We start from the raw sequence: 15,301 nt of genomic DNA, 5'->3' as shown, positions 1-15,301 counted from the left end.
TGATAATCCGGTACTAAGAGAGTGAATTTAGTGGCTGCAGCCCCTTATATATTAAGAGGGCTGGACAAAGCTCATTGGTCAGCAAACCTGTAAGTTATGAACCCAGTGAACTCTGGGTACATCACATGACCTCGAAAGGTCCTTAAGCATTTTATACATGACAACTGTGTATCACGTGACCACTATGGTCCTATACATATATTTCCTCTACATTAAATTAATATGTACACACTTTACTTAAGACTACTAGGGGTATGCCCTACAGGAGAGCCCTATAGACATGGAGGGATTCTAGCTGTGGGGACCTTAGACAAGGGACAGGAACAGGTCCTGTACCTGGACACCACATAAACAAAAATAAATGTAAACATTTGTGGTATTATCTAGTAAACTAATAAAATTTTATTTTTATAAAACCACTTGGTCAATGAAAATTAGCCTAGATACTCCCTTACCTGTTTGATATATTTATTTATTTTATTATTAACCAGATAGCACTGCAAATGATAGCCTCTAAACCCATTGAAGACCACCTTACACCTTGTCAACACCTTCTTGTTCTTTCTGGCTACACCATAAAAAGCATTCTTAGTTCAGACAAAGTTCAGCCATATTTTGTCCACAGTGTATGACCACCATGAGAGAAAATATGCATCATACATAAAGCAGACGCTTCAATGTGCAATGTGTAACAAGGACCCCCAAACCATCCTGTGCCATTCATAACACTTCATGGACCCCCTCAGGCATCAGGGCCCTTGTGTGACTGTTACCTCTGCATCACTATAGCTAGGGTTCCAAGCATGCAATTAAAAGGGGTACTCAACTGCCCCATTGTTCTGAACATTTTGTTCAGAATGCTGGGTGCAAGCTGCGGGGGTCATGACGTAATGGCAACGCCCCTTGTGACATTACTCCACGTCCCCTCAATGCTAGTCTCTGGGAGGGTGCTTGGCATGCATCATGCCCCTCCATAGTCTTCCGTTTAGGGCGGCGTGGCATGGCTTGACATCACGAGGGGCATGGCCATGATGTCACAACCCCACCAGCTTGCACCCAGTGTTCAGAACAAAATGTTTGAACGCTGGGGCAGTGGAGTACCCTTTTAATGTGACTGCAAAAAGTTAACCGCATACGTTTTTTCTACTTTACTATTTACTAGGGAGAAGGAAAAAAAACTCTGAAGGTTACATCAGGGCATTCGGGTCACACACCGCTCATCATCCACACTTTGTAACAAATTCTAATAGAAGAAGTGACTCAGACAAGGTAAATAAATGTAATAAAATGTGAAGTTTATTATTATATTTTATATGTATTTTTAATGTGTTTTTAATGTGTAAGTCCCTACTGAGTTGATCCAGGGGAAGGCAAAAAACCCTCATACTAGAGGTAAAAATTCCTTCCCGACTCCAAATATGGCAGTCAGAATAAATCTCTGGATCAACGTTCTGTCCCTATAAATCTAGTATACATAACCGGCGATGTTATTATTCTCCAAGAATGCATCCAGACCCCTTTTGAACTCTTTTACAGAGTTCACCATGACTACCTCCTCCGGGAGAGAATTCCACAGTCTCACTGCTCTTACAGTAAAGAACCCCCGTCTGTGGTTGCGTAGAAACCTTCTTTCCTCTAAACGTAGAGGATGCCCCCTTGTTATAGATACAGTCCTGGGTATAAATAGATCATGGGAGAGATCTCTGAATGGTCCCCTGATATATTTATACATAGTTATTAGGTCTCCCCTAAGCCTTCTTTTTTCTAAACTAAATAAACCCAATTCTGATAATCTTTCTGGGTACTGTAGTCCTCCCCTTCCCCGTATTAACCTGGTTGCCCGTCTTTGAACCCTCTCCATCTCCACTATATCTTTCTTGTACACTGGTGCCCAGTACTGTACACAGTATTCTATGTGTGATCTGACTAGTGATTTGTACGGCAGTAGAATTATTTCCTTGTTGTGGGCATCTATGGGCATCTATGCCCCTATTACGCTATAACATGACTGCAAATGTGTATGTAGTGATAGTGTGTAGGGGATGAATGTGTATGTAGTGATAGTGTGTAGGGGCTGAATGTGTATGTAGTGATAGTGTGTAGGGGATGAATGTGTATGTAGTGATAGTGTGTAGGGGATGAATGTGTATGTAGTGATAGTGTGTAGGGGATGAATGTGTATGTAGTGATAGTGTGTAGGGAATGAATGTGTATGTAGTGATAGTGTGTAGGGGATGAATGTGTATGTAGTGATAGTGTGTAGGGGATGAATGTGTATGTAGTGATAGTGTGTAGGGGATGAATGTGTATGTAGTGATAGTGTGTAGGGGATGAATGTGTATGTAGTGATAGTGTGTAGGGAATGAATGTGTATGTAGTGATAGTGTGTAGGGGATGAATGTGTATGTAGTGATAGTGTGTAGGGGATGAATGTGTATGTAGTGAAAGTGTGTGGGGGATGAATGTGTATGTAGTGATAGTGTGTAGGAAGATGAATGTGTATGTAGTGTTAGTGTGTAGGGAATGAATGTGTATGTAGTGTTTGTGTGCAGAGGATGATTGTGTATGTATTGATAGTATGTGGGGGATGAATGTGTATGTAGTGATAGTGTGTAGGGAAAGAATGTGTATGTAGTGATAGTGTGAAGGGAATGAATGTGTATTTAGTGATAGTGTGTAGAGAATGAATGTGTATGTAGTGATTCTGTGTAGGAGATGAATGTGTATGTAGTAAAAGTGTGTAGGGAATGAATGTGTATGTATTTTGTGTTTGTGATTTGTGTACAGTGATTTAGTGTGTGCATTTATTGTAACAATAAATATACTATAAGGGCACGTTCCCTCTTGGCATGTATGCAGAATACTTCACGCTGTGCAAAATCTGTAGCAGCAGCGGGAGATACGCTGCGTATCCCTCGCTCACCATACACACAAGGCTTTCTTGCGGCAGCCCTTTGTTTGCAGTGAGTTTTGGAGGTGGAGCCCCGCCTCCAAAACTCACTGCGCACATAGGGCTGCCGCCAGAAAGCCTTGTGTGTATGTGAGCGAGGGATATGCAGCGTATTTCCCGCTGCTTCTGCAGACTTTGCGCAGCGTCAAATACGCTACGTATATGCCAAGTGGGAACGTGACCTTAAGAATACATCTAGGGTGGCTTGGTCTTCATCCGTTCTGTTCTTCTTTCTTCGTCCTTCTTCGCTTGGTGTTCTCTTCCCCGGCACAAGGCTGCAGATCGGTGATACAGATGGAGCAGGCGGGAGGGATCCACCATGGGCCTCTCGGGATGTATTCTCCAGGATCCCTCCGGTACCAGCGTATGGCCCAGCCGTGATGTTCCTTACGCTCTCTCTTCCATGCCCAGTACTCGGGGTCTTGTGCCATGATCTAGAATTAATCACAATATACATTGTTATAATAAACACAGACTTTCATTCCTAGTGTATAGTTTTTATTTTATGTCACTGACCCGATCACAGGTGTCTCTGGTCACCCAAGCGTGGAATCTCATCCGGAGGAGCAGCAGGTTCCGCAGGTGTAGCATCCAGGTCTTCATCGCCGTCCACATCGGTCCAAGGGCCCAGGGGTAGATCTCGCGTCGAAACATCTCATCCTCTTCAAACTGGTTGGCAAGAAACCTAAAAGGAAGAAAAAATAAATAAATAAAAATTATACACATTTCACAAGAGAAAGAGGAGAAGAACCATTGGTAGTAATATTACAATACAGAGTGCCCGGTATATATATATATATATATATATATATATATATATATATATATGTATATATGTATTTATATTAATGTTTATAAATATATATATATATATATATTTATGTATTTATATAGATATGTGTATATATATATATATATATATATATATATATTTATATAGATGTGTATATATGCAATAACATTAATAAAAACTCACAGCGCTGGAAAGAAGTAGGTGTTATATTCCTCCGTACGCAGGTTGGCTCTTCGGAAGTAGATGAGGACCATGGCCAGGAGATACTAGAGGGAGAAGAAGAGTTAGAGGCTGGTAATACATTTCTTATCTAAATACATTCTATTATACAGTACCTGTATGTCTCCAGCATATCCCTGTATTTACTTCTATCTGTACAACATCTATTCTTTCCCTTTATATACTACCTTGTCCGCGATCTTATAGCAGCTGTCCCTGCCTAGAAATAGCTGGATGTGTCCTTCATCTACAAAAATAACAGAGATATCATTATTTTTATTTATTCAATCAATATCTTCTATACTATCTATAACAATTCTACATATAATATACATATACATGTGTGTATACAGTCACTGACACATTATACACTATATTCCATACTATACATTGTACAGAAGCACCAGAGCAGGAGAGAGAAGGTTCTGTAGAGGGAACATTATCTTTCCTGAAGAACATGGACCTCAGTATTAGGGCTATGATAATACTGATCTTTATTTACGATGTATATGTCTGTTTCATAGGGCCAAGATTGGGGGTTGGCTGAGTAGGCACCTGCCTAGGGAACCACCATCTTCCTAGCCCGGCAGGGTGGCAGAACTGCTGGAGATCTCTAGAATTATGGGTCGAGGGCACTTTCCCTGGTTGCAGGTTGGGAGAGGTGCAGGACCTCTGCCCACTGTCTCCGGCTCAGACACACACAGGGTAACATCACTCTGTGTGCACCAAGGGACGTCCATGTTGGTAAGGCAGTAAAGAGAACTTAAATAGTGATGTCGCGAACATAAAATTTTCGGTTCGCGAACCGCAAACGCAACCTTCCGCAAATGTTCGCGAACCACCTTTGACTTCAATGGGCAGGCGAATTTTAAAACCCACAGGGACTCTTTCTGGCCACAATAGTGATTTAAAAGTTGTTTCAAGGGGACTAACAAATGGATTGTGGCATGCTGGAGTGGGATCCATGGCAAAACTCCCATGGAAAATTACATAGTTGATGCAGTGTCTGGTTTTAATCCATAAAGGGCATAAATCACCTATTATTCCTAAATGGTTTGGAATAACGTGCTTTAGCACCCTTTAGGCAGCATATAGAGCCCCCCTTTAGGCATCACATAGTTAGATTCCCCCCTTTAGACAGCACATAGATTCCCCCATATTAGGCAGCACATAGTTAGAGCCTCCCTTTAGGCAGCACATAGTTAGATCCCCCACTTTAGGCATCACATAGTAAGATTCCCCCATGTTAGTCAGCACATAGTTAGAGCTCCCCTTTAGGCAGCACATAAGATTCCCCCATATTATGCAGCACATAGTTAGAGCCCCCCTTGAGGCAGCACATAGTGGGATTTGAACCCAACCGAACATTAGGAGTGTTGAATTCCAACGTGTCGGGCTGTCACAAATCAAGCACCTCACTGGCATGGTCAGAGCAGGTATATCACCTACACTGCGCATTGGGTAAACCTGGTGACGGCTGCCATTCATGGAATGCGTGGTTCTGGTAGCATGAGAGGTGCCCGAAGCTAAGCTAGAGGAGGAGTAGAATGGTGCGTCAAGGTTCCGAGCGGAAGCTGTAGTAGATTTGGTGTCTTGTGATAGCCAGTCAACTAAGTCCTCAGAACTTTGGGGGTTCAGGGTACGTGGCCTCTGATGACTGGCCATTCTAGGGCCAAAGGGAATCCCAGCACCACGACGGCCCCTGCGGGGTGGCCTTCCTCTACCTGTAATTGTTTGGTTAATTTGCACAACTGTCACACCTAATGTGATTTGCACTAGGGTGACACAATTTGCCCTGCAGGCAAAAAAAATGGCAACTGTGACGTTAACTGACAGTGACGACTGATTTTATTTAACAGCCAAAAAAGTTTTTTTTTTATTTGCACAACTGTCACATCTAATGGGATTTGCACTAGTGTGACAATGAGCAAAAAAGCTTGCTAGCGGAGTTCCCCTTTTAAGCAGTGGTCCTCAAACAGGGTGCCTCCAGCTGTTGCAAAACGCACGGACTGATATCTTTCAGCCCTTTGAATACTGTAGTAGTTAGTTGCTTGAAGGAACTTAAGTTTTATACTGAAGTACCCCTTTTAACCAGCGGTTCCCTCCCAACCAGGGTGCCCCCAGGTGTTGCAAGACACACGGACTGATATCTTTCAGCTCTTTGAATACTGTAGTAGTTAGTTGCTTGAAGGAACTTAAGTTTGATTCAGGAGTACCCCTTAATACCAGCGGTTCCCTCCCAACCAGGACTGATATCTTTCAGCCCTAAAAAGGGCTTTTTTGGGTGCTGTCCTTAAAGCAGATGTTACACTAGTGCTTTAGAAGTAAACTAGACCCTGAATACACCACCTAGCAGCAACCTAGCTATCACTTTCCTTATACAGCAGGAGCAGCTTCTCTGACCCTCCACTTTCTAAGCCTGCAGCATGCAGAATGAGGCTAAAATGGTGTCCGTGCAAGAGGTAGGAGGGTCTGGAAGGGAAGGACTGCTGCTGATTGGCTGTAATGTGTCTGCTGACTCTGACTCACAGGGTCAAAGTTTACTGCAAGGTTAAAGTATAGGGGGCGGATCGAACTTCACATATGTTCGCCCGGCGAGGCGAACGTGAACATGCTAAATTCGCCGGGAACTTTTCGCCGGCGAACAATTCGCGACATCTCTAAACGTAAATATGTATTTTTTAATTCTTATTTAATTATATATGTATTTAATTAATTAAAAATTTTGGGTGACAGGGACATGTCTACTATTGGGGCAACTATCTACCTCCTGGAGGGCACATGTCTATACTGTGGGAAAAATGCCTACGTTTGGGGAAACCTATCTACACTGGGATCAACTACCTGCCTCCTGGAGGGCACCTGTCTATACTGGGAACAGCTATCTACCTCTGGGGGGGAATCTATCTACACTGGAGACAACTACCTGCCACCTGGAGGGCAGCTGTCTACACTGGGAACAGCTATCTACCTCTGGGGGGGAATTTATCTACACTGGAGGCAACTACCTGCCTCCTGGAGGGCAGCTGTCTACACTGGGAACAGCTATCTACCTCTGGGGGGGAATTTATCTACACTGGAGGCAACTACCTGCCTCCTGGAGGGCATCTGTCTACACTGGGAACCACTATCTACCCCTTGGCAGAACCTATCTACACTGGGGGCAATTATCTATCTCCTGGGGGGGGGGGGGGGGGGGGGGGCATCTTTAAGGGGATAAGAACACTTTATTTTATCATGTGATTAAATATTATACTTTTTGTCATTGAAAGAAAAATGTATTGTTACCCAGGAGTCTGTAAAAAGCGGCTCGTTCCTCCGGCTGTAGGATGGCGTCATCAGTGGTCTCCCTGCGGTTGTTGTCCGTCTGCTCCCTCTTCTTCTTTGGCTCGCCGTCCGTCTCCTCCTTTGGCTGGTCCTCCGTCTTCTCCGTCTCCTCCTGGGTGGCAGATGCTGAACTGTGATAGAAGAAATAACATCTATAGTATTGGGCCTCATGCACCCGACCAAATAATGGGCCATCCCGGTTATAAGGAGCCATAATATGACACCATGGAAGTCTATGAGACCATATGGTACAACATTATATTCTCGTTACATCAAGCCACGCCCCCTCCATTCATGTCTATGGGAGGGGGCGTGGCAGAATGCCGGGCGTCTGTACAGATCAGTGGAGTACCCCTTTAAGGGTCCCTAGTCTTGCCCACCATATTTTCAGTGCTATCATAAGGCAATGCGGGTCTACCGTGCAGGGATCAGTATGATAGTCGGGCTCCTGCTGGAGCTACAAGGAGCGGAGGAACCTCTTCTAGTAGATTAACCCTTCATATACATCAGTCAAATCCTGACAGCTGCATGTGAGGAGTTTCCACACTGATCGCTGTCAGTCCCTTTGTAGGGCTCTTAAAAATAAAATGTAAATAAAAAAAAGCATCAACTTTTTCTGAAAACAACATAAAAAATTTAAAAAACATATTGAGTTTCGCCACATTCATAATGACCCAAATAATAAAATAATTGAATTATTCATGCTACACATTGAATGCTGTAAAAAAAATGTAAAAAATCTAAAAGAAAAAACGCCACATCCCCTCCATGCATGTCTATGGGAGCCGTCACACCCCTTCCCATAGACATCGAAGGGGGGGCGTGACATCACTAGGGGGAATGGCGTGACATCACGACCACTGCCGCCAGAACTTGGCATTTGTTCAGAACACGGGGTGTCACGGGTCAGTGCGCAGAGGTCACGGGTGTCCCAGCGATAGGGGATAGGGTGCCCATAGCAACCAATCAGCTTGCTTCTTTCATTTTTAACAAGGCCTCTGCAAAGTGAAAGAAGTGATCTGATTGGTTGCTATGGGTTACTGGGCAACTTGTCCTCTGGACAGGTTTTGATAAATCTCCCCCATGATGCCTAGCGGTGGAGTACCCCTTTAAGTATTGCCACATGCAGAAATGTCCAATGGTAACAAAACTGCACGGTTAATGGCGTAAATGTAAAAAAAATGCAGAATTGCAGATTTTTGGTCACTTCATGTACCAGAAAAAAATGTATAAAAAGCGATCGAAAAGGCCTAAAAATAGTGGCATTATCGAAACAAAAATAGTGGCATTATCACGTATAACACTGGGTCAGAAATCACATTTACCATTGAAGAGGCAGTTATCATATATATTAAAGAGATTTTCCAGTGGTTTTCTGGGACATTTACATTTATGGTCTATCCACTGCTGTCAAATCTTAGTTCCATTAAATTGAATGGGGGCTGTGCTGCAGTGACCTGGCACCAGCATTTCAGAATGACCCAAAATCTCTTCTCTATCTCCCGTCATTGGAGGAGATTTATCCAAACCTGTGTAGAGGAAGAGTGGTGCAGTTGCCCATAGCAACCAATCATATTGCTTCTTTCATTTTTTAAAAGAAGCAATCTGATAGGTTGCTATAGGCAACTGCACCACTCTTCCTCTGCCCAGGTTTGGATAAATCTCCTCCATTGTTTATATGTGAAAACCATCATGGGGGGAGATTTATCAAAACCTGTCCTGAGGAAAAGTTGCTGTGTTGCCCATAGCAACCAATCAGATCGATTCTTTCATTTTTGAAAAGGCCTTTGCAAAATGAAAGAAGCGCTCTGATTGGTTGCTATGGGCAACTCAGCAGCTTTTTGTCTGGACAGGTTTTGGTAAATCTCCCCCCATGGCTCTGCCAAACAGCTGTAGGGCAGGGGTGAGGTGCCTGGTGTTGGTCCACCACCAACAACACATTAATAGCCAGTCCTGAGGATGGACCATAAATGGAAAAGTCCCAGAAAACTTCTTAATCTAAATTCCTCTGGTGGTATGATACATATAGCTGCCCAACTATAATAACATTGGGGGCAGTTATCACATATAACATTAGGGGAGCAGTTATCAAGTATAACATTAGGGGAGCAGTTATCACATATAACATTAGGGGGGCAGTTATCACATATAACATTAGGGGGGCAGTTATCACATATAACATTAGGGGGGCAGTTATCACATATAACATTAGGGGGGCAGTTATCACATATAACATTTGGGGCAGTTATCACATATAACATTAGGGGCAGTTATCACATATAATATTAGAGGGGTAGTTATCACATATAACATTAGGGGCAGTTATCAAATATAATATTAGAGGGGTAGTTATCACATATAACATTAGAGGGGCAGTTATCACATATAACATTAGGGGGGCAGTTATCACATATAACATTAGGGGGGCAGTTATCACATATAACATTAGGGGGGTAGTTATCACATATAACATTAGGGGGGCAGTTATCACATATAACATTAGGGGGGCAGTTATCACATATAACATTAGGGGGGCAGTTATCACATATAACATTAGGGGGGCAGTTATCACATATAACATTTGGGGCAGTTATCACATATAACATTAGGGGCAGTTATCACATATAATATTAGAGGGGTAGTTATCACATATAACATTAGGGGCAGTTATCAAATATAATATTAGAGGGGTAGTTATCACATATAACATTAGAGGGGCAGTTATCACATATAACATTAGGGGGGCAGTTATCACATATAACATTAGGGGGGCAGTTATCACATATAACATTAGGGGGGCAGTCATCACATATAACATTAGGGAGGCAGTTATCACATATAACATTAGAGGGCAGTTATAACATATAACATTAGTGGGGCAGTTATCACATATAATATTAGGGGGGCAGTTATCACATATAATATTAGGGGGGCAGTTATCACATATAACATTAGGGGGGCAGTTATCACATATAACATTAGGGGGGCATTTATCACATATAACATTAGGGGGGCAGTTATCACATATAACATTAGGGGGACAGTTATCACACATATCATTAGGGGGGGCAGTTATCACATATAACATTAGGGGGGCAGTTATCACATATAACATTAGGGGGCAGTTATCTCACATAACATTAGGGGGGGCAGTTATCACACATAACATTAGGGGGGCAGTTATCACACATAACATTAGGGGGAAGTTATCACGTATAACATTGGGGGCATTTATCACATATAACATTAGGGGGGCAGTTATCACATATAACATTAGGGGGGCAGTTATCACATATAACATTAGGGGGGCAGTTATCACATATAACATTAGGGGGGCAGTTATCACATACAACATTAGGGGGGCAGTTATCACATACAACATTAGGGGGGCAGTTATCACATACAACATTAGAGGGGCAGTTATCACATACAACATCAGGGGGGCAGTTATCACATACAACATTAGGGGGGCAGTTATCACATACAACATTAGGGGGGCAGTTATCACATACAACATTAGAGGGGCAGTTATCACATACAACATCAGGGGGGCAGTTATCACATACAACATTAGGGGGGCAGTTATCACATATAACATTAGGGGGGCAGTTATCACATACAACATTAGGGGGGCAGTTATCACATATAACATTAGGGGGGCAGTTATCATATATAACATTAGGGGGGCAGTTATCACGTATAATATTAGGGGGGAAGTCATCACATACAACATTAGGGGGGCAGTTATCACATATAACATTAGGGGGGCAGTTATCACATATAACATTAGGGGGGCAGTTATCACATATAACATTAGAGGGCAGTTATAACATATAACATTAGTGGGGCAGTTATCACATATAACATTAGGGGGGCAGTCATCACATATAACATTAGGGGGGCAGTTATCACATATAACATTAAGGGGGCAGTTATCACACATAACATTAGTGGGCAGTTATCACATATAATATTAGGGGGGCAGTTATCACATATAACATTAGGGGGGCAGTTATCACATATAACATTAGAGGGGCAGTTATCACAAATAACATTAGGGGGCAGTTATCACATATAATATTAGGGGGGCAGTTATCACATACAACATTAGGGGGGCAGTTATCACATATAACATTAGGGGCAGTTATCACATATAACATTAGGGGGGCAGTTATCATATATAACATTAGGGACAGTTATCACATATAACATTAGGGGGGCAGTTATCACATATAACATTAGGGGGGCAGTTATCACATATAACATTAGGGGGGCAGTTATCACATATAACATTAGGGGGGCAGTTATCACATATAACATTAGGGGGCAGTTATCACATATAACATTAGAGGGGCAGTTATCACGTATAACATTAGGGGGCAGTTATCACATATAATATTAGGGGGGCAGTTATCACATACAACATTAGGGGGGCAGTTATCACATATAACATTAGGGGCAGTTATCACATATAACATTAGGGGGGCAGTTATCATATATAACATTAGGGACAGTTATCACATATAACATTAGGGGGGCAGTTATCACATATAACATTAGGGGGGCAGTTATCACATATAACATTAGGGGGGCAGTTATCACATACAACATTAGGGGGGCGGTTATCACATATAACATTAGGGGCAGTTATCACATATAACATTAGGGGGGCAGTTATCATATATAACATTAGGAACAGTTATCACATATAACATTAGGGGGCAGTTATCACGTATAACATTGGGGGCATTTATCACATATAACATTAGGGGGGCAGTTATCACATATAACGTTAGGGGGGCAGTTATCATATATAACATTAGGGGGGCAGTTATCACATATAACATTAGGGGCAATTAGCATATACACTAGTAGCAGTTATACATGGAGGCTCAGTAGTGTGGTTGCACTGCACATGACAGTTTATGGGACATGCTCAGTGCAAACGTTAGAAAAGAAAAAAAACATCATAGACAGTACTGGGGAGATTTATCAAAACGTTTGGCTGAGAATAGTGTTGCAGTTACCCATAGCAACCAATCAGATTTTTTAATTTCTTTTTTTAAAAAGGCCTCTGAAAAAGGGGGGAAGCTGATTGGTTGCTATGGCAACTGGTCAACATGTTCTCTACATTTTTGATAAATCTTCCCCTAGTGGATGGCAGAAAAACAACTCTTAGTTTTTGAAGACTGTCTGTAAATGTACCCCTATAAAATGGTGTAGTGATGTGTCCTTTATACTTACCACTCCTCCTCATAAAGGGCTGTCAGTTCTCTCTTCCTCTTCCTCATGGTGTCGCCTCTTCTTTTCTTCTCTTCCTCGCCGCCTCCTCCTCCTCGCCTCTCCTCCTCTCCTCTCCTCCTCTCCTCCTCCTCCGCCTCCTCTCCTCCTCTCCTCCTCCGCCTCCTCCTCGCCTCCTCCTCGCCTCTCCTCCTCTCCTCCTCTCCTCCTCCGCCTCCTCCTCTCCTCCGCCTCCTACTCGCCTCCTCCTCGCCTCTCCTCCTCTCCTCAAAATCTGTAGAAATTGATGGGGGTCGCTGTCCAAAAAAGTCACTTCTCGCAGAGAAATAAGGAGCCGGTCTCAACTCTAGAAGAGCAATCGCAGACTGGCACCAACTGTCATTTTCTGTTGTTGTTTATTTGTAAAACCCTGCGATCCTATTGGTCGATGGGTCTGGCTATTGGATAGTGCAGTACAATATGTTACATGGGCCTGCGCTATGATTGCATCGTCCCAATGAACTGATGGTTGAAAAACAGCAACATTGGAAGCCAAAGTTAAAAAATACTTAAAAACCTCAACATAAAAGTCATGATAAAAATGTGCTATGTGATATGTTATCCTGAGCATTCAATGTATCTGTTATAAAGGACACGAGATGAATGAGATTCATTATTTCATAGTAATATAAACTAGAAGTAGCATTTCTCACTTGGGATGGGAAAATCTATATAGTTTTACACATTCCCGCTATAGGTCACATGGGGATGTCCTGGGAAGGAGTAACCAGCATTGGAGCGAGATTGTGATGACATCCCACTCCATACCATGGGGGGAATCTTCAGCCTTGGGCCAGATAATATCCCTATTACGCCTATGAACCCTTTAGATCCCGAAATCAAAGTTGATTGTGGGACCTAAAGTCGTTCATAGCATCAAACTTTGTTAGCGATCCAGTGATTTCATATTATAGTCCTCTTAGGAACAAAAAAAAAAGTGTAAAAAAGAATAATAAAAAAAAAAAAATATTATAAATGTGAATAGGCCCCTCCCCTAATAAAAGTGTGAATCACACTGCCCCCCAACCCCCCACACACACTTTTTTTTAAATAAGATAATGTAAATGTGGTGCTGGGAGCGTAATGGTGTCTAGGGTGTTGCGGTAATAGTGTTGGGTCTGGTGGTATTAACCCTTGAATGTGGTGACGCCAGGCTGCGGTTTCCTCAATAGTAATGTTCCTACTGCAAACCGCCCCACAAACGGCAGGGAAAAATAACGGAATGTCCACAGCAGATTTTATGAAGTAAACTGAACTTTAATCGAAGATTTTATGCAACAGTATTGAACATAACAGTCTTTTCAAGAGTGAACGGGGATACAGGTTCCTCACAGGTTTGATGGGACTTGGAAGCAATGATCTTTTGATGCTAGCCACTGTGCTACTATTTTAGAATATTTGAGCTGATAGTAGTCACACAGGATTCAGTAGTTTGAGCCTTGGTAACACACGTTTTGTGGCTGCGGGATGTTAGGCTTCAGGCCTAGCTTGAATTGATGCTGATGCTGAGATGTTGTGCTTGCTTGATAATCCGGAACTAAGAGAGTGAATTTAGTGGCTGCAGCCCCTTATATATTAAGAGGGCTGGACAAAGCTCATTGGTCAGCAAACCTGTAAGTTATGAACTCAGTGAACTCTGGGTACATCACATGACCTCGAAAGATCCTTAAGCATTTTATACATTACAACTGTGTATCACGTGACCACTAAGGTCCTATACATATATTTCCTCTACATTAAATTAATATGTACACACTTTACTTAAGACTACTAGGGGTAAGCCCTACAGGAGAGCCCTATAGACATGGAGGGACTCTAACTGTGGGGACCTTAGACAAGAGACAGGACCAGGTCCTGTACCGGGACACCACATAAACAAAAATAAATGTAAACATTTGTGGTATTATCTAGTAAACTAGTAAAATATAATTTTTATAAAACCACTTGGTCAATGATGTAAACGTAAGAGAAAAAAAAATAACAAAGTCATAAATTGCGGATTTTTGGTCACTTCATATACCAGAAAAACATGAATAAAAAGCGATTATAAAGTCCCATCAAAACAAATATGGTACCGATAAAAACAGATCTCAGCACAAATAATTAAACATCTCACATAGATCCCTGTATACAAAAATTAAGTTATAGAAGTCAGAAGAGGACAATTTGAAGCATACTATGTATTTATTTTTTACTAAAATTAATCATTTTTTTAAACTAGTAAAATAAAACAACATCTATATAAATTGGGTATCGTTGTAATCGTATTGACATACAAAATAAATATAACTTGATCAATTTCCTGTAAAGTGCACTGCATAGAACCTATACCCCCTAAAATTGCATATGGATTTTAAAAGGAGATGAGGAAAAAATGAAAATGCATTAACTGAAAAATCGCTGCTTCATTAAGGGGTTTAACTTTATCCACAAAATATGTCCCTGGAGGTAACAGGGCAAATCATAAATTCAACAACCTTTGAGGGGTTACCCCCTCGCGGGGATTAAACCCTTCACTAAAACCCCCCTTAAAAACAATCTTTATTCTTAGCTTGTTAAAATATTACCCCTTCACACTATTGTTAAAATTGTCAGTGGAGAGTATGGTGTTAGGGAGCTATAATTACTCCTCTCTTTGTATATGGAGCTTGTAATATATAATTCTCCGTGCCAATCTTCTATTGCTTTGGCGCAGAGTATGCCTATGCTCTAAACTATTATTATCCCTCCAC

At 41.9% G+C, this 15,301-nt stretch overlaps 1 protein-coding gene and 1 long non-coding RNA gene across 5 annotated transcripts in view; one reads left to right on the top strand and one right to left on the bottom strand.

Annotated features, from left to right (window-relative positions):
- Positions 1 to 3,098: 3,098 nt before the first annotated feature.
- On the bottom strand, positions 3,099 to 12,675 carry LOC130369482 (speedy protein 1-B-like). Of its 3 annotated transcripts, none has more exons than XM_056574814.1 (5): positions 12,534 to 12,675; positions 7,251 to 7,420; positions 3,927 to 4,009; positions 3,467 to 3,635; positions 3,099 to 3,384 (listed from the first exon to the last, which is right to left on the bottom strand). In XM_056574814.1, the coding sequence occupies exons 1-5, from the start codon at positions 12,544 to 12,546 to the stop codon at positions 3,163 to 3,165; spliced, it is 657 nt and encodes a 218-aa protein (XP_056430789.1). In that variant the 5' UTR covers positions 12,547 to 12,675; the 3' UTR covers positions 3,099 to 3,162. The 3 variants fall into 3 exon arrangements, with proteins under 3 accessions (XP_056430789.1, XP_056430790.1, XP_056430791.1); XM_056574815.1 differs by lacking the exon at positions 12,534 to 12,675 and adding an exon at positions 8,615 to 8,861; XM_056574816.1 differs by lacking the exon at positions 12,534 to 12,675 and adding an exon at positions 8,678 to 8,861.
- Positions 9,138 to 15,301, top strand: part of LOC130369485 (uncharacterized) — a 23,220-nt gene continuing 17,056 nt past the window's right edge. For both annotated transcript variants that reach the window (XR_008892777.1, XR_008892778.1), the window contains exon 1: positions 9,138 to 9,303. This is a non-coding gene — a long non-coding RNA (uncharacterized LOC130369485). The remainder of the gene's footprint in view (positions 9,304 to 15,301) is intronic.

The sequence above is a fragment of the Hyla sarda genome, chromosome 4, assembly GCF_029499605.1.
Source record: "Hyla sarda isolate aHylSar1 chromosome 4, aHylSar1.hap1, whole genome shotgun sequence".
Taxonomy (NCBI): domain Eukaryota; kingdom Metazoa; phylum Chordata; class Amphibia; order Anura; family Hylidae; genus Hyla; species Hyla sarda.
Note: the sequence above shows the minus strand (reverse complement) of the source record. Positions and strands in the feature narration are given on the sequence as shown.